This window comes from Spermophilus citellus, assembly GCF_964194105.1.
Source record: "Spermophilus citellus genome assembly, chromosome: 6".
NCBI classification, from domain to species: Eukaryota; Metazoa; Chordata; class Mammalia; order Rodentia; family Sciuridae; genus Spermophilus; species Spermophilus citellus.
The window spans coordinates 61,492,533-61,516,388 of record NC_138187.1 but is presented as its reverse complement, the minus strand read 5'-3'; the positions used below and the strand labels follow the sequence as shown (position 1 = coordinate 61,516,388).

Genomic DNA, 23,856 nt, shown 5'->3' with positions numbered 1-23,856 from the left:
GATCTAGCCTTTGCACCTGAGCTTCCTCAGAAATTTTCCCACCTGTCTCTTTCCTGGACAGTTTTTTGTACCAATGACCCTGATGTGGTCAGCATATTATATTGTCATTTAAAAAAATTTGTTCCCTTTGAGTATTCTCTCCCCAGTTGGACTGCTTGAGATTAAGCATCCAATTATATAATATTATTAAATTATATATCTTCTGAAAATTGAATTGGATTAAAGATCATCCTGAAGCTAGGATTTCTTGCCATAAAATGAACTATCCAGGTCTTTCCAAAGTAGGCTAGGAGATGTTCATAGGGGATCCATAATAAAGAGCACGCTCAATGAAGTTTGAGAAAGAACAAAATGACAACGTTTTCTAAATGCAGAATTTGCCAGACACTGTGGGGAAGAGAGCTAGAGATGAGTGCTCCCCAAACATATTTTACCATGTTCATCAGGGAACATCTTGTGGTACTGGTATCTTGAAACTTTGCAGACACTAATATATCCCCCCAGTGCTAAGGTGCAACTGGAAAGTCACATAGAAGGTACACTTTGTCCAAGTAAGATGCATTTGGCAGGAGTCATACCTGCCGTTTTCCAGTCCTGTTGGTTCCCCAGGCCCATCGTTTAGGATTTGGCCTGGCAGAGCCTCTGCACAAGCTTGCCTTCAAAGCCATCACCCTGAGGATGACAAGACTGGGCCTGTGTGTCTGTTTTCCTTCAGCATGGCTCAGCTCCGGCCAGGCTTCCTGGGGTGACTCAGTTCCTGTCCCCCCTGGACCTGCCTCAAGCAGCACTAGGCACATCCCCAACCTCCCAGAACTATGGGGAACTCAGAATATAAGCCATACATTCAAAGCATTCCTGGAAGGCCGGGCCCCCAGCCAGCTGGGCCAACAAATCTCATCCACAGCCCTCATTTAAATGTTCTTCTGTGGGTTTTGCCAATGAATCCTTTCCTTTCCATTCCCCGCAAAGTCCAGCATGAGACTAGAAAGGAGCTCTGTTTCATCTCCAGAAACACAGAGAGAAAGAGAGCGCCTTTGTTCAGAGAAGTGCTCAGCTCTCCAGGCGCCACCTCAGGCTCAGGTTATCAATAATAAATCCATATAGAGGCCCTGCTCCCGAAAGGTGGGCCAGACCATGTGCTCCTGGCACTGTCCAGCTGGGGGCGGGGGTGGGTGCTGATACCAACGTGGAGCCAGCCTCCGTGAAGCTCTAGATTCAGTGGAATGCTCACAAGCTGGGAGAAACTTAGAGACCAGAGACAGTAGGAGTGTTGAAGATTGGCCAGGGAGCTGCTCACAGAGAGAGATGAGCCGGATCTAGGATTGCTACAATTTTATTTTTATTTTATTTATTTGTTTTAAATATATTTTAAATTTTAGTTGACACTGTAGGTTTTTTTGTTTGTTTGTTTGTTTCTTCTCAATAGCACTTCTGGTCTCCCACCCCCCTTTTTTGGGGGGATACTGGAGATTGAACCCAGGGGTACTTAACCACTAAGCCACATCCCAGCCCATTTGTTTCTTTGTTTGTTATTGAGACAAGGTCTAGCTAAGTTGCTGAGGTTGGCTTTGAACTGAAGATTCTCTGGCCTCAGGCTCCAAAACTACTGGAGTCACAAGTGTGCACTACCACATCCTGCCTCTTGACTAAAAAATTATTTTATGATCACTGTACAAAACTTAATATAAAAATACTGAAAGAAACCGGGCATGGTGGTACATGCCTGTAAATTCAAAGCCAGGCTCAGCAAAAGTAAGGCACTAAGCAACTCAGTGAGATCATGTCTTTAAATAAAATACAAAATAGGGCTGGGGGTGTGGCTCAGCAGACAAGTGCTCCTGAGTTCAATCTCCAATAAACTCCCCCACCCCCTAAAAAATATTGAAGGAAGATGTTTTAGTTAGCTTTTTCATCACCAAGACTAAAACTAAGAACAATTTAGAGGAGGAAAATTTGTTTAAGGTTCCTGGTTTCAGAGAGCCCAGCAGAGGAAAGCTGCTCAGCTCATGGTGGGGTCAGGAAGCACAGAAGGAGCTGAGAAGAGGCCACAGGGAAGATGTCCCCTTTCAGGGCACATCCCCAGTGACTCACCTCCCAGCTATGCCCCACCTGCCTACAGTCTCCACCCAGTCATTTCCTTCAAACTAGGAGAGACTGATGAGGATACTGCTCTTACAATCCAATTGCTTCACCTCTGAACATTTCTGCACCAACACTGGAGTTTTTGGAGGACACTTCACATCCAAACCATAGCAGAAGTAAATAAAGACCACCCTTATTGCAAGTGGTTTTCCAATATGCATATATGTGGTAATTACATACACACACAATATGTGTATATACAATTTTTTATGTGTATGTGTACATATATTTTGGATATATATATATATAATATATATATATATATATATATATATATATATATATGTATTTATTTTAAATAAAACTTTAGATGAGCCTGTGAAAATGTGTGTGCATATACAGTGATGTCAGTAGCTACTAACCTTAGCTGTTCATTACATTCCCCTTGCATGTTTGCAATAAATCCTGGTATCCAGGTCCCTAACAAACTGAATGAGAATCTTAGAGGTTGGGGCCCAGGTATTGGTGCTTTTAAAGTACTAGGGAGATTTGAATGTGCTGTCAGGGTTGACAACCATATTCCTGTACTGTCTTGAGTAAAGATAATGTACCCCTGTTTATCCCAAGAGTGAAATGATCTAATGATCGCAGCAAAGGGTCCATAAGTTCAGTGGATACCTTCCTTTAGAGATTGTACTTAGGAATGGGTTGTAGTGGGAATGGAGTTTGCCCTGGATCCATCATGGACTGCTTACCTTTAAGTGTTATCCTCAAGAGAGGAGCTTCAGGCCACCCAGACACAGGATGTCCTTTGTCCAAACTGTGGAGATTAAGGTTGCAGTCAATTACTAATCTTGGGCACTAAAGTGCCATTCCAAGGACCTGGGGCAACTCAGAAAATCAGCACTTCACTAGATTATTTGATCAAAAGGAAAGAGCTTGTTGAGGATCGTGGATGCAAATAGGTCTTGCTCACTTAGGCTATAGAGCTGAGATGGGACACAGCCTACCATGTTGGCAAAGCAGACCTCAGAAGTAGAGACTGAACTCTTCTCTTACATGGGTAGATCATAATGCGAGTCTCCTGCTGATTCATTTAGATTGTTTCCAATTTTGCACTTTTGTAAATAAGGATGTTTTAAATATCCTTGATAAGATTTTTTGTGATAAATGAGGGATTTTGATGGGACCAAAGGATATGGTAAGTAAACAATATGGGAAATAAGAACAGAAGTGACAAAGAGAAGAAATAGAAAAAATATATAAGGCAAGTCTGGGGATCAATAAATAATAAGAAATCTCTGAAGTCAGAGAGAAATGTAAAAGTACTGAACTGGCATAAGACAGACATTTAGCAATCAGAATCAAGGCTGACCTTGGGCAAGGGCAGAATTCTGGAAGGTTTCTGCTGGGCCAAGCATCAACCCTCTAGATAATGGATTGTGGAAGCTAGGGGAGGCCGAAAGCAGCAGAGGAGATTGGGAGAGGGCTCAGGCAAGTGTCTATTTACAGACTGATATATCCAATGTTGTAATAACTTGTATGGTCGTAACAGAGCTAAATACTAGCTAGGGGCGAGCTGAGAACAGTAGTCCATGTACTTATAGAGTGGCCTATGTCTTTATCAAAACTTTTCTAGCTACCACCTTACACATCCTGGTTCTAATAGTGAGGACAAGTGTTTCTTGAATTCCTTCTATGGCAAGCGGGGACACTGAAAGAAGGGAAGGGTTTATGACTTTGCATATAGATTCAAGGAAGGCATTGGTCACTGGGAGTAGGACATGAGGTTAGTGCTGCTCTCTTCTGAATGAGCCTCTTCTGGCAGAGTTAGTTCCACCAGGGGCTTCTAGACACCATTTCATTAGAGACCTCTCATTTTTCTGTGGTGCAAGGGGGAAAATGCTATATAGATGCTCCATGACACTCTGGCTCAGCACTTAACACTTAGAGAAATGGATGGTTTTCCCAAGAAAAAAAGAAGCCGGGAAGGACTTAGAAATATTGTCCTGACTCACAAGCTCTCATTTTCCACACCCACCTGTGTCAACATAGTAGCTTCAGAAAGACCTCAAAGAAGTTGACTTTTTAAAAAATTTCCAACTGTCACTCCCTTAAACAACAAACAAGCTTTCCCATTCAATCTAAGGTAGTGTTCTTTTGTTTTTTTGTTTGTTTGTTTTGTTTTGTTTTGTTTTTCTTTTGAGATGTGAGGAGGGAAAAGGTGTTCATTTATATTGCCTTGCAGGGGGAGTACCTGGGGGTTGAGTTCTGGGGACACTTGGTTCCAAGAGTCATGAGTTCCCCTTTGAGTACAACCTTTGTTTCTCACTCCTTCCCAGTAGGGGGCTCTCAGGAACACAATTGGTGCATTGAGAATGAAGTGAAATGGAAGAACACAGTATATCTCCCCACCCCCCATGGTGCCTGGAATTGAAACTAGAGCCTCATGCATAGTAGGTAAGCACTCTACCATCAGGCTACATCCCCAACCCAGTAGACAATATATTCTTAATAGGAAGTACAGACACTAGCTTTTCATATGTTTATTTGGGGATAACACTTATAGATAGGCCTTGGCATCTAAGGACCTCATTTGCATGGACACCCTCTTCCCAAAGGTCATTTCCACTCAATGTGATTGATGCCCATGTCCCTGGAGGATCAGGTGGTATACTGAGTCAATGTCATTGTCAAAGTTAAAATTGCACCTGACTAATAAAACAGTCAGGGAAGACTTTGTTCAAGATTATTGCAATGGGGAGAGGCCTGAACCAACTCCATTGACCCAAAGGACTGGAGAGGTTGACAGATCAGGAAGAGGAATTTCAGTCCACCTGTGGGTGCTAATTGGTCTTCATGACTCTAAAAGTAAGCACATACCCTTCCTCAGAGACAGGGAGGCAGGGGTGCTCACTCCCTCCATGTTCATGTTTCAGAAAAATGATTGTCAGGTCCTTCAGAATTTCCGGAGGGACTGGGGGTGTAACTCAGTGGCACAGTGTGTACTTAGCATGCAAAATGTTCAGCATCCCTCCTCCTGAAAAAAAAAAAAAAAAGAAAAAGAAAGAAAGACATTTCCTGGGTTGTGCAACTGGAAGTAGCTGCATCTATTTCAAGGGGCAGAGAAAGAATTTACAATCCCAAGTATTAGAGCAAACCCTCTAAGAAAAGGAGGTCAGGGACCTAGTCACGAAGAAACTTGTCTAACATTTAACTAAACTGTGGTGAATGTTGAGGCCATCTTGGCTACTCTCTAAGGCAATTCTTCAAAAATTCACTGCAAAATTCATTCCTGCCACTTGAGAAGGATCTTAAACCCAGTGGTACATAAATTTGGAAATTTCATGTCTTAGTACAGGTACCTTTTCATGAATAGCCCATTGAAATGAGCATATAAGTGTTTCCTTTTAATACTCTCATGAAAGGCCATTTTGATGGATCAATAAATATGCAGGAAGCATCTAGTCAATGTCACACACCATATTAATCATGACAAGGAGAAAACGTGCCTCCAAAGAGATCTCACAACACTGAAGGAGACAGCTAAATAAATAAACATTTGAGATATGAGTTTTTCAAAATATTAAATATAAGACCCAGGTGTCTGGTCAACAGAAATGAAAGCATGTGCCTCCGCAAACTCTTGTACACAAATGTCTACAGCATCATAATTAATGATAGCCAAAAGATGGAAGCAAACCAATGTCCATTGACTGATGATGGATAAACAAAATCCTGCATATCCATATTATTCATTAATATTCAGCAATAAGAAGGAATGCGGGACTGATGCATGGTGCATCAAGGATAAACCCTGAAAACAATCTGCCAGTTGAAAGAAGCCAGACACAAAATGTCACATATTGACCAATTCCATTTAGGTGAAAGGTCTAGAACAGATAAATCCAGAGACAGATCAGAAATGAGAGGCTACATAAGGCCCTGGGGTAGGGAAAATGATGAGTGACTCTTAATGGGTCTAAGGCTTCTCTTGGTGGCCAACGAAAGTGTCCTAAGATAATTTTTGTGGTGGAGTCACAACTTTGTGAATATACTAAAAACCATTGAATTACATACTTTCAATGCGTGAATTGTATGGTGTGTGAATTAATCTTAAAAATGCTGTGTAAAAAAGATGTGTATATAAACATATACATATCTATATGTTACATGATGTGAAAAAAACGTGAGGATACTCATCTGTGGGAGTCAAGAGGAAGGAGGTGAAATCAGGAAGACTTCAAAGAGGAGGTGAAAGCTCCTCTTTCTGAAACTTGAAGGATAAGGGTTCCCAAAGCCCTATCAGAATGGAAGCCCAGAGCAGCAAGGCCCTTCTGAGGACCCACAGACAGTTCAGAGATCCCCAGAACACAGGAGCATGTGGAGGGGATGGAGACAGGTAGGGCGTGGGCACTGTGAGGGGTTCATCCTTCCTGCCTGTGAAGCAGTACAGGGTGACAGTGATAAGCAAGACCCTGAGGCCAGGCTCCATGGGCTCAATTCCAGTTCTGGACTTACAGAAGCTGCAGGGCCTTGGGCAAGTCACTTTACTTCTCTGTGCATGAATACCCTCCTCTGTCACATAGGTTGATGCACCCAAAGTCCTTGGAATGGTGCAGAGAGGCTCTGAGCACTGTATGCATGCTTATCATGTGACACAATCACAAAACCACTGGATGATTTAAAGCAGCAGCCACAGGAGGGTTTTCCAGGAACAATACCCTCCCAGTGACATGAAAGGCAGGAGGGGTTCAGTGTGAATTAGGTGAAAAGTGACTGGGTCTTAGAGAAGACTGTTGCAATTGTCCAAGAGAGACATGATGTCTGTAGAGTGCAGAAACAGCAGGAATGAGAAGGACAGAGAATATTCAAAAAGAGTTAAGAAAGAGAATCAATAGGATGTGATGACTAATAAGCTCGGAACAGTGAGGGGTTGGGAGGTGTGTATTGTGATGGTCCCTGAGTTTCTAATTGGGTAACTGGGTGGACAGATGGTGAGATCATTCACTGAGATGGATGAAACAGAATGAAGAGAAAGCTCAAAGGATGTGTCATTGGACAAATCCACTATGTGGCACCTGTCTTCTGATGTCAGATTCAGTATCCTTCTTGTCTTCCCCCAGCCATCAGAATGGTACCCTGCTTTCAGGTGATATGGTTTGTTATACTTGGGGGCATCATGTCACGAGGAGGCCGGCTCTGCAGCACACCTGATAATGGAAAGTCAAGTACCAATGATCTAGAAAGTTCTGAAGGAACTGAGAGATTATTGAGACAAGATCTGGTCAGACCATTACTTGGAACAGATCAGTGTAGCCTGGAGAATCTCAGGTCACCAGCTTAGTTATATTAGTTATTTTTCCAGAACTGAGCTTAATTACCTATAAATTTCCAGTCTCCATTCCTTGAATCTGTGAATTCTGGATCTCGTGCCACCTTCTCCTGACTGACTTTGAGAACACTGCACAGGGTTTGAGATTATTCTCTGAAGCCTTTGTGCGTGGTGAACAGGGTAAGTACAGTGTTCAATGGGGAGCAGAAACACTTTCGGGGAAACTAGACAGGTTTACTTAAAGCTGATTGGCCAGTGACTAGGGGATCTTGGGCAAAGGAGGTGCTCAATAAATGTGGTTAAAGTGCATGTAACTGAAATAAGGCACAGGTGGATTTAGGATGTCAAGAATGTCACAGGTGTTTCCCACACCCATTTTCTCACCTAGGAATCCCATCAAAAGCATTCTGTCTATGGCCCTTCCCCCTCCCAGGGACATCTATTCATCTGTTAGATGAGTCCTTGCTGATGTGACCTCGCACAGGTTTCACCCACAGCCTTTCCCCACTGACTAAGTATAGTCCAGTCAGTGTCCAAGGGGAGCCCACATAGAGCCAGCACTGCCACTGGCCATATTTTTCTCCACTGGAAGTCAACCTGTTTATTTTATTTACTCTGCCTCCATTATTTCTCTGGCACTAACACGTATTTCCTGACCAATGATCAAGTTCATGCAGGATGGTAAGATACAGTCTATGGAAGGGGAGCCTCCGATGGGCATGGGCTGGGGTTTGCGTCTAGTGATGGTCGCCATTGAAAAGTTTCTCCACAATGCCCAGGGGATAATTCTTCAGCAGGTAACAAAGTACTGATGAAGGTCATACTAAATGGCAATGGCAGGAACAAGCCACCATAGGGGCTGGGCTCTGATGCCCCACAGAGCTCTGATTTCCTCATTGATCCCATTTCTAGGGACCAGTTCCTTCCCACATGGGCGTGGTGAGTGTGGTTTGTGTGGTTCTGAAGAAGTGTGCCTAAAAGTGGTTCTTTTCAAATGCTGAACGCCTCCTTCTCTGCAGGGGAAGCTTGACCCACTCTCTTCCTCTATGTCTCCAAGGGGCTCTAGGACTCCCAAGGCTAGGGTTCCATGCTTTGCTTGGCAGCAATCACCAGCTGGGGACAATGTGTCAAGGGAGGGAGTTGTCTTGTTGTCACCAGAATGACCCATGTGTCTGTGTGTTAACTGGATGGCTGTTCTGGACACCATGGTCCCCCTTGCCTGGCATTTGAATAAGGATTTCCCAGTGCTACCCTCTTCCTCCCTGCTCTCGTATGCTCAGGACTTGGATCTAGGGTCCCAACCTTCCTGAAGCAGATGCCAGGAGTTCTTTGAAACATGCCCTTGGTCTCTGGAGTCCTGACTCTTAGGCTGAGCCTTCTCAATAGCAACTCTTTGGGATGTTGGACAGGCCACTTCAAAACTGTCCCATCCAGAGCCCCTGACTACAAACTTTGCTTCTGTAGAGGTTTGCCAGGCGCCAAAAACATCTCCGGTGCTCCAGTCAGGAACAGCCAATGGAAACGGCAGCCAGGACCCCTCCCACCCTCCCCCAGTGGCATCCTGGCCTCCTGCCTCTCTCTTCCTTCCCTCTTGCCTGTCCTGCCTGACTCAGAGTGAGGACCAGGTGGGAGACAGCATCAGCAGCATTAGGAGCTGCAGAGAGACTCAGCTTCTACAAAGATGACTTGGCGACAGGTCCTTCTCCTGTCCTGCCTCTCGGCCGTGGTGCTCCTGTCTAGTGAGTATATGGGAGGGTTAAGGGGGACTGTGTTATCTAAATAATGGGTAAGACTTACCTTCCACAGGTAAGTGCTCTCAGCTGGCACAGAGAGGCCATTCTTGGGGGGTGTGTGTGTGTGTGTGTGTGTGTGTGTGTGTGTGTGTGTGAGAGAGAGAGAGAGAGAGAGAGAGAGAGAGAGAGAGAGAGAGAGAGAGATAGAAATATAGCAAAGAAAGAAAAAACCAGGAAACACTGTAGTTTGCCTCATGGGTTCCTAGGGAGATTGGCTCCATACCTGGCATGTGATGTACAGAGGACCCCACATGAGGCCTGGCAAGCCACTAAGCCTAGAAGGACTATTGAGGCCTTGCTCCGGGCCTGGACTCCCCTCCAATGCTGGAGCCTTCCCTCTGTGATCTTGTCCTCCAGTGCTGCGGGAGGGGACCAGCGCATCAGTGGGCAGCCCTCAGGAAGCGGGAGAAGAAGCCCAGGAAGGTGAGTCTGGGGACAACCCTTGGGTGCAGGGCAGGTGGAGTCCACTCCCCCAACATCCCTGCCCCCAGAGCTGGTTGTGACAGGCCACTCTTGGGTTTCAGGTGTGAAACCGAAGATTTTCATGCAGGAATCAGATGCCTCAAATTTCCTCAAGAGGCGCAGCAAGCGGTCCCCCAAATCCCGAGATGAGGTCAATGGTAAGGATGCTGAGTGGTCTCTTACCACCACAGGGGATTAAGGGTTGCAGCAAAGCCCTTGAACATCAGGATGACTGTAGCTCTGAAGTGGAAATTATACTGTGTCCTTGATGGTGGGTCACATGTTGGGGCAAATGGGTGAGGACCAAAAAGGAACAGTGATGCATCAAATGTATCTAACAATTATGAGATGCATCCCTGCTTCAGAAAGTGAAAAATGTAAAGGAAGAAATGATCTCTGGTCTAGAAAGCACCTAGCCCTTTAGTGGGTGTTTTGGAGTATTGGCAAGGTGCACAGTAGAGCAACAGAATCACATGTAGGAAAAGATCCCAGGGGACAGGAGTGCTGAGAAATGTGGGCTTAGTGACAGCTCTGTTGCTAAGTGGCCTCAGCCACTTCCTGTCTGTGGTCCTAATTCCCTTACTTATAAGCCTCTGAACAAACTGTGTTTAGCCAGCTGTGCTTTCTTGAAGCTTTATTTGCAGTGCAGTTGGTGAGCACGTCTCCCTAACAGCCTGGGGCCTGGGGTCCACACTGCAGGGCCCTCATGTTCTTAACCTACGGCCCTTGAACGCATTTGAGTTTCCTACCTCTAAACTTGATTCTTCTTAGACTCTGAGCTCAGGCTGTCCTGGCCAAGTTGACTGCTTGATTCTTTCCTTGTGTGTGTAGATGAATGAACTCTTTGTATCCCTGAGCATACACAGTGAGGTGACTTTCTCAGTGAAAATAACAGGATTATTTTCAAATGATGGGAAAGATCAGAGGCGGAAATGCTTAGAGATGAGAATTTTTTTTTTTTAATTGGATAAGTGTAGTCAGATTAGTGAAATCTCTAGACCTCACACAATTTGGGATTTAAATTTGCAAAATCAAAAAACACTGAAAGGCTATGATGGATGTTGGGCCTTTCTTGTCTGAAATCAGAGAAGCAGCTTTCTGCAAATTTCCAGGGGAAAACAGGCAACTTTAAGACAGACAAATATATCTGTCCTCTGAAGCTGACTCAGAACCATAAGATCCGTGATTAGGCTGAGTTCCCTGACCTTAGGCAGAAGCTCAGTGCCTCAGGCAGTTGTGGGAGGCCCAGGATAGCCAGGTGAACCCCAGGACTGCACGTAAATGAATCTGAGGATACCTCATCGATTCCTATAGATGAATGGGCAGAGCTGACAGAGATCCAGAGGCCCAGGCAGTAAGATCGCAAGTTCTACACCAGCCTGGATGAATTAGTGAGACCCTTTCTCAAAATAAAGACTAAAAAGGACTGGTGATACAGCTCAGTGGTAGAGGATTCCTCAGTACAAAAAAAAAAAAAGGAAAGAAAATAAAATGAAAAATAAATAGATAAATAAACAAACTTCTGGAGAATCTTTCCAGTGGTCCTTAAGTTGGGAACAAGGAAGGTGGTATTTTGAAGCAATTTGTATTGGAAGCTAAGGAGATGGATAAGTGACTTCTTTAAGTTTCTGAGATCCAGGCTCAATTTACTTTAGGGTGAAAGAGAATCTGAGGGATGCATGTTCTAGGCAGAAATGCATGTAATGCAGAAGGTGATACCTAGCATAGAAACACCGTCTTAACTGGGCCTGGTGACATAGCCTGCAATCCCTGCCACTCTGGAAGCTGAAGCAGGAGGATTACAAGTTCCAGGCCAGCCTGGGCCACTTAGGGAGATCCTGTTTCAAAATAAAATAAAAATTGTAGGGATGTAGCTCAGTGGTAGAGCCCTTGCCTAGCATTGTGCCAATCTCTAGTACCTAAAAACAAACAAACAATCAAGAGTTAAATTGTTCTTCTTTGTTGCTACATCTAACACCCCAATGAAAGTGCAGGACTATAATCCTAGTGCTCGTGACACTGAGGCGGAAGACTCAATTGAGTCCAGGAGTTCGGAATCATCATGGACAATACAGTGAGACTCTGTCTCAGAAAAGAGATAGAGGGAGGAAGAGGAGGAGGAGGAGCAGGAGGAGGAGGTGGAGGAGGAGGAGGAGGAGGAGGAGGAGGAGGAGGAGGAGGAGGAGAACAGAAGTAAATGTCCAGTTTTTGGCACCTCTGAAAATGCAAATTGAGGAACCAAGGAACTAGGGGGTACTCTGGGCAAGTACTAGGAATCTGGTGTTCTAGCTCTAGCCTCAGCTCCACCCCAACAGGCTGTGTAGCTGTGTGACTTCAATGATGTCAATGCACTTCTCTGAGCCTGGATCCCCTCTTGAGAAATATGTGCGGTATGAAGATGGATTGGATCACAAACCCCTTATGCCAGACTAAGGTTTCCTTCAACTGTATAGGCAAAAAGGCAGGAATCTGGGAGAAACAGAGGACTTACCTCAGGGATTCTAAGACCGATTTACAGATATAGTGATTTTTAATCTGAGTTAAATATTATAATTTCAACATAAATAACTCATATTTATAGAATTTACTGATCAATGTAGGCTCCTTGGTTCCAAGAGGGATTTGAGGTGGTTTCTGATGTTACCATTGTGCATAGGAGAACTTGTCATTTCCTGAATATGGGGTGGCCATGGCCTCCCTTGGTTCCTCTGCTTCCCTCACCTCCCCACCTGCTCTTGCACATCAGAGTTGTGGGGACAAGAGCACCTCAGTCCCCCAGAAGAATGTGAGGTTTCTGAGGGGCCTGTTCTTCCTCCAGCAGACATGAGCCGCAAATCTTTGTTGATTCTTCTAGTTGAAGAATGTGCCAGAAGTCCTTGAAAGTAGAGTTCTAGATACTGTCCTCCCAATAAGTCATGTTCTCCAGAGGACCATGGCTCTCACAGAGTTTAATTTCACAGTCAAAAGCTCAGTGAAACTTGTTTTTTTTTTTTTTTCTTGGTTCTGGGAATTAAAGTCAGGGCTTTATGCACACTGGAAAGCACTCTGCACTGAGCAACACTCCCAGCCCCTGAAACTTGCTTTGAGGGCTCTCTCCTCACCTGGATGACAGGCATCTTAAGTGGAGGGACAGCATCTTTCTTACTTACCTTTGCAATTCCAGCATTCAGTCTATATCCTGGTGTGACAGGTGCTCAAAAATGTTGACTAGACTTGAAGGTATTAATCAACATTAAATTGGATAAGTCCTTCGTGAAGTTTGTTTATTTATCTATTTATTTTTCATTTTCTTTTCTTCTCTTTCCTTTTTTCCTTTTTCTTTTCTTTTTTCTTTCATTTCTTTTTCTTTTTCTTTCTTTTTTTGTTTTTTTGTTTTTGTACTGAGGAGTCCTCTACCACTGAGCTGTATCACCAGTCCTTTTTAGTTTTTATTTTGAGACTGTTAGGTGCAGGGCAGGTTGAACTAAGTTGTCCGAAGGACAGGCTGAACAAATGTTAGCTGCAGGATAACCCATGCACTCAACCCCTGCACCACCCCGTCTGCCTGAAGGCAGATGACACTACCGTATGATCCAATCACCGTATGCCAACAAGGCAGCTTGCAGATCCAGAGACCCCATTAGATTTGGGCTATAAAAAACTCCCTCCTGCCGGGCCCCTCTCTCTTGCTCTCTCTGTCTCTCTCTCTTGCTCTTGATCTCTCTTTTCTTGCTTTCTCTCTCCCTCTCACTCTCCCCTTTCCTCTTCTCTCTTTGCTCTTCCCCCTCTTTCTTCTCTCTTTCCGTATTCTTTCTTTCTCTTTTTCTCTTCCTTTGCACTACTGCAATAAAGATCTCTTGGTCTCTTCGAGTGTTGTGGTCACTTTCCTTTCAGAGACAGGGTCTCACTAAGTCATCCAGGTTGGTGTAGAACTTGCGATCTTACTGCCTGGGCCTCTGGATCTCTGGGATGACAGATGTGGGTCACCGTACCCTGCTTGTGGAGTTTACCTCTGATTTCAAGTGTCTAAGTGGCCTGGTGTACTTGGATTATACCACTAACTTGATGACTGGAGCTAACTCACTTTTTCCTCTTGGGGCTTCAATCTCTTCACCTGCAAGATGAGGTGATTTGGCCTGGCATGGTGTGCACATCTGTAATCTCAGTGACTTGGGAGGCTGAGGCTGGAAGATGGCAAATTTGAGGACAGCGTGGGCAACTTAGTGAGACCATGTCTCAAAAACCAAAAACCAGAAAACAAAACAAAACCAAAAAAGGCGGGGCTGGGGATGGAGCTCAGTAGTAGAGTGCTCCTGGGTTCAATCTCTAGTACTGTTCAAAGAGAGGGGATGTGGCAGGGGGTGAGGGGTAACTGGGTAGGATCATCTCCCAGGTCCTTCCAGTTTAAAGCCTCTGCCAGGAAAAAACCATTTCAGTGGAGTCTCCCAACCTAAATACCTCCCAAACCATTTTTAGCTTCTCAGGTAAAGTGTTGGTGTTCCCCTTAATGTGAGCCCTCAATGCCCCTCTCTTGGGGGCAACTACCTCTTTTCCTTCCACAGCGGAAAACAGGCAGAAGTTGCAGGCCGATGAGCTACGGAGAGAATATTACGAGGAACAAAGGAACGAATTTGAGAACTTTGTGGAGGAACAGAAGGATGGTAAGAGTTCTTGCTCATCTGCCATTTATGCCCTGTTTGCCGAGTCTTGACCTTTCATCTCTTGTCAATAGATAACTAGTAGAAAAGGCAAGAGAGCAAGTGTCTCTGACCAAGCAATTAATGTACCATGCCCCTGCCCTCAGGGCTCCTTTCTTCCCTCCAGCCTTGCTGGCTGCACCAGGGCTTCAGTAGCGAGTGGGTATGGATGGGGATGAGATAGAGGGAGGCTATATCTCTAAGCCAATGCCTTCCACCAGTGGGATTTGACCTTGCTGTCTAGTGTCATCCACAGCAGACATCTGTAGCAACATTTAATGAGGATCAAACCAGTAGGCCTGATTCTCATTATGTGCTGGTTTCTTTCTTTTTTGGGATTTCTCAAACTTCAAGATAGAAATGGTCCTGAGCAAGCTCACTTGGTACCTCCTGGTGCATATGAGCTTGGAAACAGGACCCCGGTTTGGGGTACTTTTGTTAGAGCCAGCTCTTTTGTTTTATCCTGACTCCTTGACTTTGATGGACAGAGGAAGTATGATCCTTTAAGGGCATCCTCCAGTGGAAAGACTACTGCCACCAGGACCCAAGGGCTACAGGCTGTGCCTATAGCCCTTCAGGTGGCATCTGGTTGAGCCCCACAAGCAGGTGTTGGGCTCAGATCCTAGCAAATCAAACGTTACATTTTTTTTAGTTGTTGATAGACTTTTATTTTTTTAAAAATTATTTATATGCAGTGCTGAACCCAGTGCCTCACACATGCCAGGCAAGTGCACTACCACTGAGCTCCAGCCCCAGCCCCCAAATCAAACATTTTTGGGAAGATACTGTGAAAAACTCAGGCTGTCCTAGCTTAGAGGCCAATGCTTATTACCTTGGTGGACAGCTTGGGAAGAGCTGTCTTAGTTTTAAGAAATGGAAATATGATTTTTAGTCATACTACTCATCATAATTTTTTTGTGTGTATTTGTGTGTGTGATTTTTTAAAAAGTTTCAGGTCCAAATCTCTAGCACATGGGTAGAAATAATTTGCTGTTTTCTTTTTCATGATGAATTATGAAGGAGGTTAGGTACCTATAGGATGATGTGTCTTTTTGGAGGATGCTAAGATCAGGGTCCTCAGGCTTCATCCACAGAGATGGAGAGGCCATTTTTAGAATAGGCCACAGGTCTTTGGGAACTGAAGTTATAGAAGCTGTTGGTGCAGAACACTTGTTCTGCCAGGTACTGTGCTGAACCATCTAACCACTACAAGCTTCATCTGAGACAGGACTTGTGAGTTTCATTTTAGAATTTGGAAAACAGTCTTAGAAAGGACACATGAATACACAAGGTGACATACTAACAGGCTAACTAACATAACAGGAGCAGGTCTAGCCTGTTTGAGGATAAAGTTCTGAAAAAGGTGGAACTCTTCTCAAAATTTCTTTCTTTTCCAGAACAACTGTTGCTATGGCCTGGTTGCCTGGGGCCATGTTCAAAATCTCCATCTTCTGGGACTTTTTATGAGGCCCGTGACATTCCCCTTTCATAACCCTGGCTTTAGTTAGCTGTCTTATCCGACAAAGCCACGTGTTCTAAGAATAATTAATAGCAGTTGATTGTTCAACCTTTTTCAAGGTATTTACTTCATGAAGGGGATAGCCAATCAATTTCTATGGCAAAATCACACTCTCAAAGAGGAGTTGGTCCACTGAGCTTGAGCAATGTCTGAAAGGGCTGAAGGCTAATGAATGAGTTCTAGTCCAGGAGTTCCAGTCTATCTTTGGGGTACCAAGTACCTAAGGATATTTTTCAAGGAGAGCACCATCTCCAGGGTGCCATGAAAGGACCATGGTGCCTCAATGTGCAGTGGTAACAGGGCCCTTCCTCCTTGGTCCAGGCATATGGCTCTCACAGGTGCTAAGGGGCAGAGGGACATCCATTTTGTCCATACCACCAGTTTGTCCTATTAGTCCAAGGCCATAGAGAATGCCACTTTCATTAGCACCAGAATCAAGTTCATAAACTTTTTGGAGAAGTTCACATTTGAGACAATAGAGGCAAGGAAGACATTTTAAATTTTTAAACCTCGACATCATCTTCTGCCAGTATTTCCATCCTCCCAATATTTTTCACAAATTCTTTTCTTAAAAACAAAAACAAAAACAAAATAAACAACTAGCATGGTGGCACATGTCTATAATCCCAGTGGCTCCAGAGGCTGAGGCAGGAGGATCACATGTTCAAAGCTAGCCTCAGCAATTTAGCAAGGCCCTGTCTCAAAGGAAATGTAAAAAAGGATGGGGATGTGGCTCAGTGGTTAAACACCCTGGGTTCAATCCCCAGTACCGAAAACAAACAAACAAAAAACCCAAAACAACCTTGTGGTAAAATAGAGATAAGGGAAAATTTTCCATGTAAACCATTGCTAAGTATACAGGTTCATGACATTTAGTACATTCATACTATTGTGCAACTATTACCACTAGTTCCAAATGGTTTCATTATTCCAAACAGGAACTCTGTACCCATTAAATAATAACTGTCCATTCTTCCTTCCCCCTAATCTTGGTAACCTCCATTATATTTTTTGTATTCATGAAATTTCCTGTTCTAGATATTTCATATAAATGGAGGACACAGTATTTTGTCTCATTATGCATGGTCTATTTCATTTAGCACAATGTTTTCAAAGTTTATCGATGTTGTGACATGTATCCATTCATTTCTTTTTATAGCTGAATAATTTCTCTTATGCATGTTTACATACGTATTTGTTTATATATCCCCATAAATAACACATTTTGTGTATCCATTCATCTGTGGGTGGACATTTGGGTCGTTTCCACTTTTGAGTGACTGTAAATGTTGTTGCTGTGAGCATTCCTATATGTACACTTATCTGAGACTCTGTTTTCAATTCTCTTGAGTATAAGTCTAGGAATAGAATTGCTGGATAACGTGGTAATTTTATTAACTTTTGGAGGAGTCTCACTCACCCTTTTCAAATATTGGAGGTCTTATGATATCTGCCAGTGCCTTAATTGCAATTAATGGTAGCAGGCATCTTGAATTGGCACCAGGAGCCTAATTCTACAATTACACAAAGGTGTTGTCTGGAAACATATCTGAGCAAACACAAGTAAAATTACAGCTTTCTTAACTCATTAAAAACTTTCTTCGTCCCTTTTCAGCCTTTTACTATTAAATACTTCAAACATATGGAAAAGGATCAGGTTAATGAGCCCCATAGAGCCAGTTATCTAAGTTTTCCCACTTTTAGTTCATCCATCCTTTTTCCAGTTAGTTTTAAAAATGGAAATTTATCTTTGAAGCTTAGAAAATACAGAATGGTATAGAGGAGAAAAGCTGTAATAAATCTGTCATTCCAGATCCACAATAATTTCCATCCAGGAGCTTTTCAAGGCACAGTGCTTGGTCTCTGTGTTACCACATTGTTACTTTTAGTGCTTCAGTTGTCATCTCTTTGAGCCAGTGGCTGCATAGGCTCTTCCCCACATAGGCAGAGTTCAGATGCCAGACACTGGTCTCAGTTCTACCAGCAGCCAGCTGTGTGGCTCTGATCCACAAATGGAGGCCGCTGGACTCACATTCTCAGGTCCCTTCCAGCTCTGATCTCGGATGTCTCCAGGGCTCATAGGCACACTTGACTCATGTCACCTCAGGGTGGGCCATGTGGGCTGATGGCTGCTTGTTTTCAGGTCAGAGTCCCCTTCATCCTCATGTGACTTCATTTTTCCTCTCCAGAGCAGGAAGAGAGGAGCCGGGAGGCCGTGGAGCAGTGGCGGCAGTGGCATTATGATGGGCTGTACCCTTCCTATCTCTACAACCGCCACCGCATCTGACCCCATCCTGAAGCAACCCAGGAAGACAGAGCATGAAACATAGCTGCTCACCCGGGTGTACCAGCAACACTTTCCACACAAATGCCCTAATAGGGACCTCAGCTTAGGGTGCGCTGTGGTCCACAACCCTGGTAAATACACATGCCTTCCATTCTGATGCATTAAATATCCTGGCTTTTGCTTTTTTGTGGATGATTTTCCAAGGTGAGCAACCACCTGTGGCTCATCCTAATCCTTAATCTTCTTTGGTTTCCCCTCACTTAGTCATTGTCTACAAAGCAGATCTCCTGTCTGATTGGACAGGAGAATCACAGTAAAGAGAGAAATTTTGTGTTTGCTTATAGCTTACAAATAAAAACGATGACTTAACCATATGTATTATCATCTCAAGTCTCCAGTTGAGCAAGGTATAGACTTGATCCCCGCTCTCCCCAGTGACAAGGTTAATGTTGCTGATTTGGTTGTTAGAAAGCTTGTCCTTGGGAGTATCAATCACTCCTCTATTATGTCACAGTAGTTAGTCATGTAAGTGAAAAAAATACTAATACCTTTGTTTTGGTAAAAGCCTTCAAAGGATTGCTGAGTCCAGGGACTTCCTTCTTCATCCCACCAAAGAGGGATAAGGTTCATTCCTGATTTCCTAATTGCACCCTTCAGAAGCCACAGTTACAGTAAGGCCAGTTATATAAACAAAAATGAGAAACCCTTGGTTGGCATCATCTCACTTTTCTTCATAGTGTCTTATATTTGTTTCCCTCTGCTGCCATTAACAGAGTACCACAAACTAGGTGACTTGAATCAATGGAAATTTATTCTCTCACAGTTCTGGAGCTGAAAAGTCTGGAACCTTGGTGTTGGCAGGGCCACGTTCCCTCCAGAGCTCTAGGGGTATCCTTCCTTGCTCTTCCTGCATCTGAGGGCACCAGGCATTCCTTGGCATATGGTGGCATGATGCCACCCCCCCTCAGCATCATATGGCTGCCTCCCTGTGTGCTTTCACATCACCATCCCTCTCATGTATGTCTCATGTCTCTTCTTCTAAGGACACCAGTCATATTGAATCAAGGTGTCACTCTACTAACTTTGTCCTAACTTGATTAGGACCTAAAAACCCTATTTCCAAATAAGATCCCATTCACAGGGACTGGAGGTTAGGACTTCAATGTATCTTTTGAGGGGCACACAATTCTATCCCTTCCTTTCCTCTCAACCACTTTGCTTTCTGGTCCCAGGCTCATCACTCCTACTCCCATTGTTTCTCCCCACTGACCTCCAGAAATCGCACACTAAGAATGGCAAGGAGTCAAAACAACTTAAGTGGGCTCTGGAAGATAAAGAGGACTCTAGGTGAAGAATAAGCACCCACTCTTCCCCAGATTCCCATCTCACCTGTGGGCCCTTGCTTCCCTCATGCCTGGGGTACGTGGTCAGCTAGCCCCCACCTGCTTTTGAGGTTGGGCTTCCAGGGCAATATAGGGTGATTTTATATAGGGGTTGCTGTGAGGAAATTTTACCTTCATGGTGGCAAAATATTCCACCAGAGCTAGGGTGATCTATCAGGTTAGGAGACTTTGTAAAAAACGCATGTATTTTTAAGTTAGTTTTTAAAAAAGCCTATAAAGTCTTTTAAAAAGCTCCAATTATTAAGTGATTATGTGCCAGAATACCTCATATTTAACAATCAGTGCTATTATTTTCTACCCACAAACTTCAAGCTAGAGCTAACATGACCTTGGGAAGATGAGGTGGGCAGTGGACAAACTCTCATACTAAATATAGTTTTATCTTTTTTCAGTGCTGGGGACTGAATCTTGGGCCTTGGTCATGCTAAACACATGCTCCATCACTGAGCTCTACCCCCAGTCCTATCATTAAATGCTGTTTGTTGTGCAGGAAGATAGAAGGAACTCTAGGGTTCACAATTTGGAAACTAGAGCTTGAGGACAAGTCAAGTCTCAGCATAAGAAAGGGCAAATGGCACTGTTTTTAGTGGCATAACTAAGGAGAATATTTTGAGTTAGTCTTCTTTACCTGTGGCCCAGGTGTACCTTCCAGATACTTCTCTGTTGGATAACAGGTGCTCAGGAATTATCTGTGCTCCTGTTTTCCCTCTAAGGTCTATTTTATATTTATACCATTAGTGGCGGTACTGGGGGGTGAATCTTTGCTCCCTCCACATGTCATTGAACAGGCTAGACTTTGTTCACCCATTTCTTCATTGGTAAGATAGATGAAATGTGAGTTACAACTTTTATGCATTTCAAACTGGCTGCATCAAACTTCCCTGTGAAGAGGTTAGGTGCTTACTATCACTGGGACATCTTTGCTAGTCTTTTTATAAAGCAAGCAAATTGAGAATGTTTGCAGAAAAATTCATGGTTGGGGGCCCTTGAATTATTAACTATTTATGGATCCCCTTGGACCACTGCTGTTAGATTTAATCAAGTCAGACCTAAACAGGTGACTAGTGCTCACTCCTCTGCATGATCTGTGTATTTTTACCCTAACACCTTTGGACCTGGTGCAACAGAAAGTTTGTTTAGGAACTATAGTTGCTATAGTTTGGAGTTGGAAAGTCCTCGAAAAGCCCATGTGGTAAAGGACATGTCCTCAGCTTGGTGCTATTGGAAGATGGTGGAAACTCTAAGAGGTGAGGCCTAGTGGGAGATCTTCAGTTGTGAATGTGTCCTTGAAGGGGATTGTGGGATCCTGGTCCCTTCCTCTTCCTTTCACTTTCCAGCTACAATGTAGGCAGTTTTGCTCTATTGCATGTCTGCCATGGTGTGCTCCTTGCCCAAAACAATGGGGCCAATCAGTCATGGATTGAAACATGACCGTGAGCCCACATAACCTTTTTCTCCTTATAAGTTGCTTATCTCAGGTATTTGTTATAGAGATGGGAAACTGACTGACACCTCATTTCTCTCCACCTTCCCGGAGAGTGTCATTCTGGAAGAAACTGATATAAAATAAAAACTTGGAAATGCCTCAGCTTTTCATTGCTATTTTTGTTCTGTTACCTGTTGAGACTGATATTACTTGGGAGGGACAAGGATTTCAATGTTTCCAAGCATCAATCTCAACAGGAAGGAGCTCTGCTGCTTGCCTTCCATTGCCCTAGTCTCTGATCCAAACTAGAGAGAGCAATCAGTTTGAGTACAACCAAGATGAGAGATGTTCCTTCCTGAACTACTGGTCAAGAGCCACACATGAATCTCATTTGCTTCGTATCCCAGCCCCTAAAATGAGATAGAACTGGAGCATTAGCAAGTTAGTGAGATACACTCCCAGCTCAAGGATATTCTAGGTCTGTTCTTTTGGGGCTGGAGCTCCTCAGCACTTAATCCATATCTAGATTATAAATTCTAAAGCAGCATGTGCCTATTCTAGATTGGCTATCAAGTGAAGTTGGCGAGGGTGAGTCCTCAGCTGGGGTTGGCATGTGAGCACTGGTGTGGGTTTAGCTCAGGTGATCTCAGATTCTGAGTCTGAACTGCAGATTTTCTGGCCAGTGGTACAAGCAAGGATGAACTCTGGCCACATGCAATTGCCCTCGTGGCTGTTCAGGAGTGTGATGGGCCTTGAGGATCCTACACCTGTAAGGCTGGTATTCTAGGACAACAAGGTGCTTTTTAAATAAATTATAGTCGTTCCTTGAAATCTGAGGGATCAGTTCTAGGACCCTCCTGGATACCAAAATCTACAGATGTATTCAAGTCCCTTAGGTATATGGCATGAATTTACATGTAACTTGCACATATCCTCTGGTATACTTTGAATCATCTCTAGGTTTATTAAAATATCAAACACAATGTAAATACCAAGTCAAAACCTCTACTGTATTGTTTGGGGAATAATTACTATATAGACACAATTTTTTGGTCTGAAGTTGGCTCAATCTGTGATTACAGAATCTGTGCATACAGTAGGCCAACAGTATTTTTATTACTGTGTGCAATAGAAAAAAAGCAAAGGACTGTTCTTACTTCAGCTGCAAATCAAAAGGAGCCACAATCTGGTTCATATCAGTCAGGATAAAACAGCCTATGCCTTCTGGTGAGCCACCTGCCTCTCCCTTGTGCTAGTAAGCAGGTGGATGGCAGCAAATAGATTCTGACTCAGGGCCACACCACACAGCCACCTGCCTGTTGTGTCTGTAGGAAGGAATGTTGGGGCCATACAGATGTCAAAACCAGAATGGTTTGGAGGAGAGATTGTTTAAAAACAGAACAAAGTAAGTTTATCCTTGCCTCTTCAATGACCAAGCTTGGCAGGTTGGCTCTAAATAAAGAATTCTAGCAGAAAGGGGCTAAATAAGAATTTTATTACTCGCTTGCTCCCATCCCTACCTAACAAGGCCTCCATTATACTTCAGGGTTTTCAAATTTGGCCCAGAATTCCTTAGCTAAAATCCAAGCAAAGTCATTTCCTTGGCTGGGAGAAGGATGCCAAAGGTAACATGACTAGGAATTTGAGCAGCCACATTTAATAGGAAATTAATGACAGAAAAATTTGTATTTTGGGACACTGACCTTGTCCAAAGTGTGGCCTTTGGACATTCTTTTGCTTACTCTTCTGTTCTTTTACTACTATCCCGTTGTTCTTAAGAGCTTCCAGGTAAGTGGTTGCAAACAAATTTGTTAAAGATTAAATTTGTTAATTTTTTATCACCAGTTTTACAGAGTGCCCCCCCCCCCCGACCAACCGAATAATACTCTGTAGCTCAGTAAAGTGCGTGCTTAGCATTCTGGAGGCCTTGGGTTTGATTTCCAGAACTAAAAACAAACAAATTGTGTGTGTGTGTTTGCGTGTGTGTGTCTGCATGCATTCCAGGGGAAATTTTGCAACTTCTTATCATCTGCCTTTATTTACTTAAGATTTTTTGAAAAGAGATGATTATTTTTGTGAGTTCCAGAATGATTTTTAGTTTTTGAAGTCTTGTTAGGAGAAAGTTTCATTTCTAATTTATTTTCAATGATATTCTAATGCTCCACAAGTTTTCTATAATTTAGAAGTTCTGTTTCAAGCTTGTAAAAGATTTGTCTAAAAGCAAATGGGTTGAATATTAATGTTCTAGTTCACAGTTGATAACTTTGGCATACTCTGTGATCCTATAACATATCAAGACTTAAAAGATGCCTATTGAGATGATTTCCCGCTCACCTCAACTCAGGGTGCTTTGGGTGCTGCTTCCTCTTGAAGGACCACCCTCCAGTAAGCCTGGCTTTTCTTCCTGTGGGTTGACAAAGGACAGTGAAATGGGAAACACACAAAACTACCCTTTGTGTGGCTGAAGACTGGTGATCTTACAGCATCCTGGGCCTGTTGCATCCATGGAGGGGGAATGGGGCTCTGTGCCAGGTGCTTTCCTCTAGAAAGGGCTGAAGGAGATCTTTCGTGAGAGGCATGATATCTTGGGAGGTTTGTCACTGCTGGAAAGCTTTGCCCCTTTCCATATTACCTTTTTTAAAAAATTAAAGTTTGAATACCTAGCACGTGTGAGGCCCTTGGGTTCGATCCCTAGCACCACACACAGACACACAATGTGAACAGGTAATCTACATACATGCTTTCAAACTTACAAAGGACAGAAAGGAACACAGTAGAAAGTACATCCCTCTTGTCTCCAAAGGAAACCATCATTCCCACATCTTGAGGATCCTGAAGGTAATCTGTGTACACCTAAGAATCTACAGAAACTT

At 43.6% G+C, this 23,856-nt stretch overlaps 1 protein-coding gene and 1 pseudogene across 5 annotated transcripts; one reads left to right on the top strand and one right to left on the bottom strand.

The window, feature by feature from the left end:
• Positions 1–9,025: 9,025 nt before the first annotated feature.
• LOC308652483 (putative cartilage matrix-associated protein) lies at positions 9,026–18,154 on the top strand (the record flags this gene model as incomplete). 4 transcript variants are annotated; one of them, XM_081300326.1, is made up of 5 exons in its annotated part: positions 9,026–9,156; positions 9,568–9,633; positions 9,735–9,830; positions 14,214–14,312; positions 18,057–18,154. In XM_081300326.1, the coding sequence occupies 5 exons, from the start codon at positions 9,099–9,101 to the stop codon at positions 18,152–18,154; spliced, it is 417 nt and encodes a 138-aa protein (XP_081156452.1). The 4 variants fall into 4 exon arrangements, with proteins under 4 accessions (XP_081156452.1, XP_081156454.1, XP_081156453.1 ...); XM_081300328.1 differs by lacking the exon at positions 14,214–14,312; XM_081300327.1 differs by lacking the exon at positions 9,568–9,633 and having other exon boundaries at positions 9,099–9,156.
• Positions 18,155–22,518: 4,364 nt separating this feature from the next.
• On the bottom strand, positions 22,519–23,489 carry LOC308651242 (small ribosomal subunit protein eS27-like; annotated as a pseudogene). Its single transcript has 2 exons — positions 23,318–23,489; positions 22,519–22,588 (listed from the first exon to the last, which is right to left on the bottom strand). The product of its transcript is annotated as a small ribosomal subunit protein eS27-like (transcript).
• Positions 23,490–23,856: the final 367 nt, after the last annotated feature.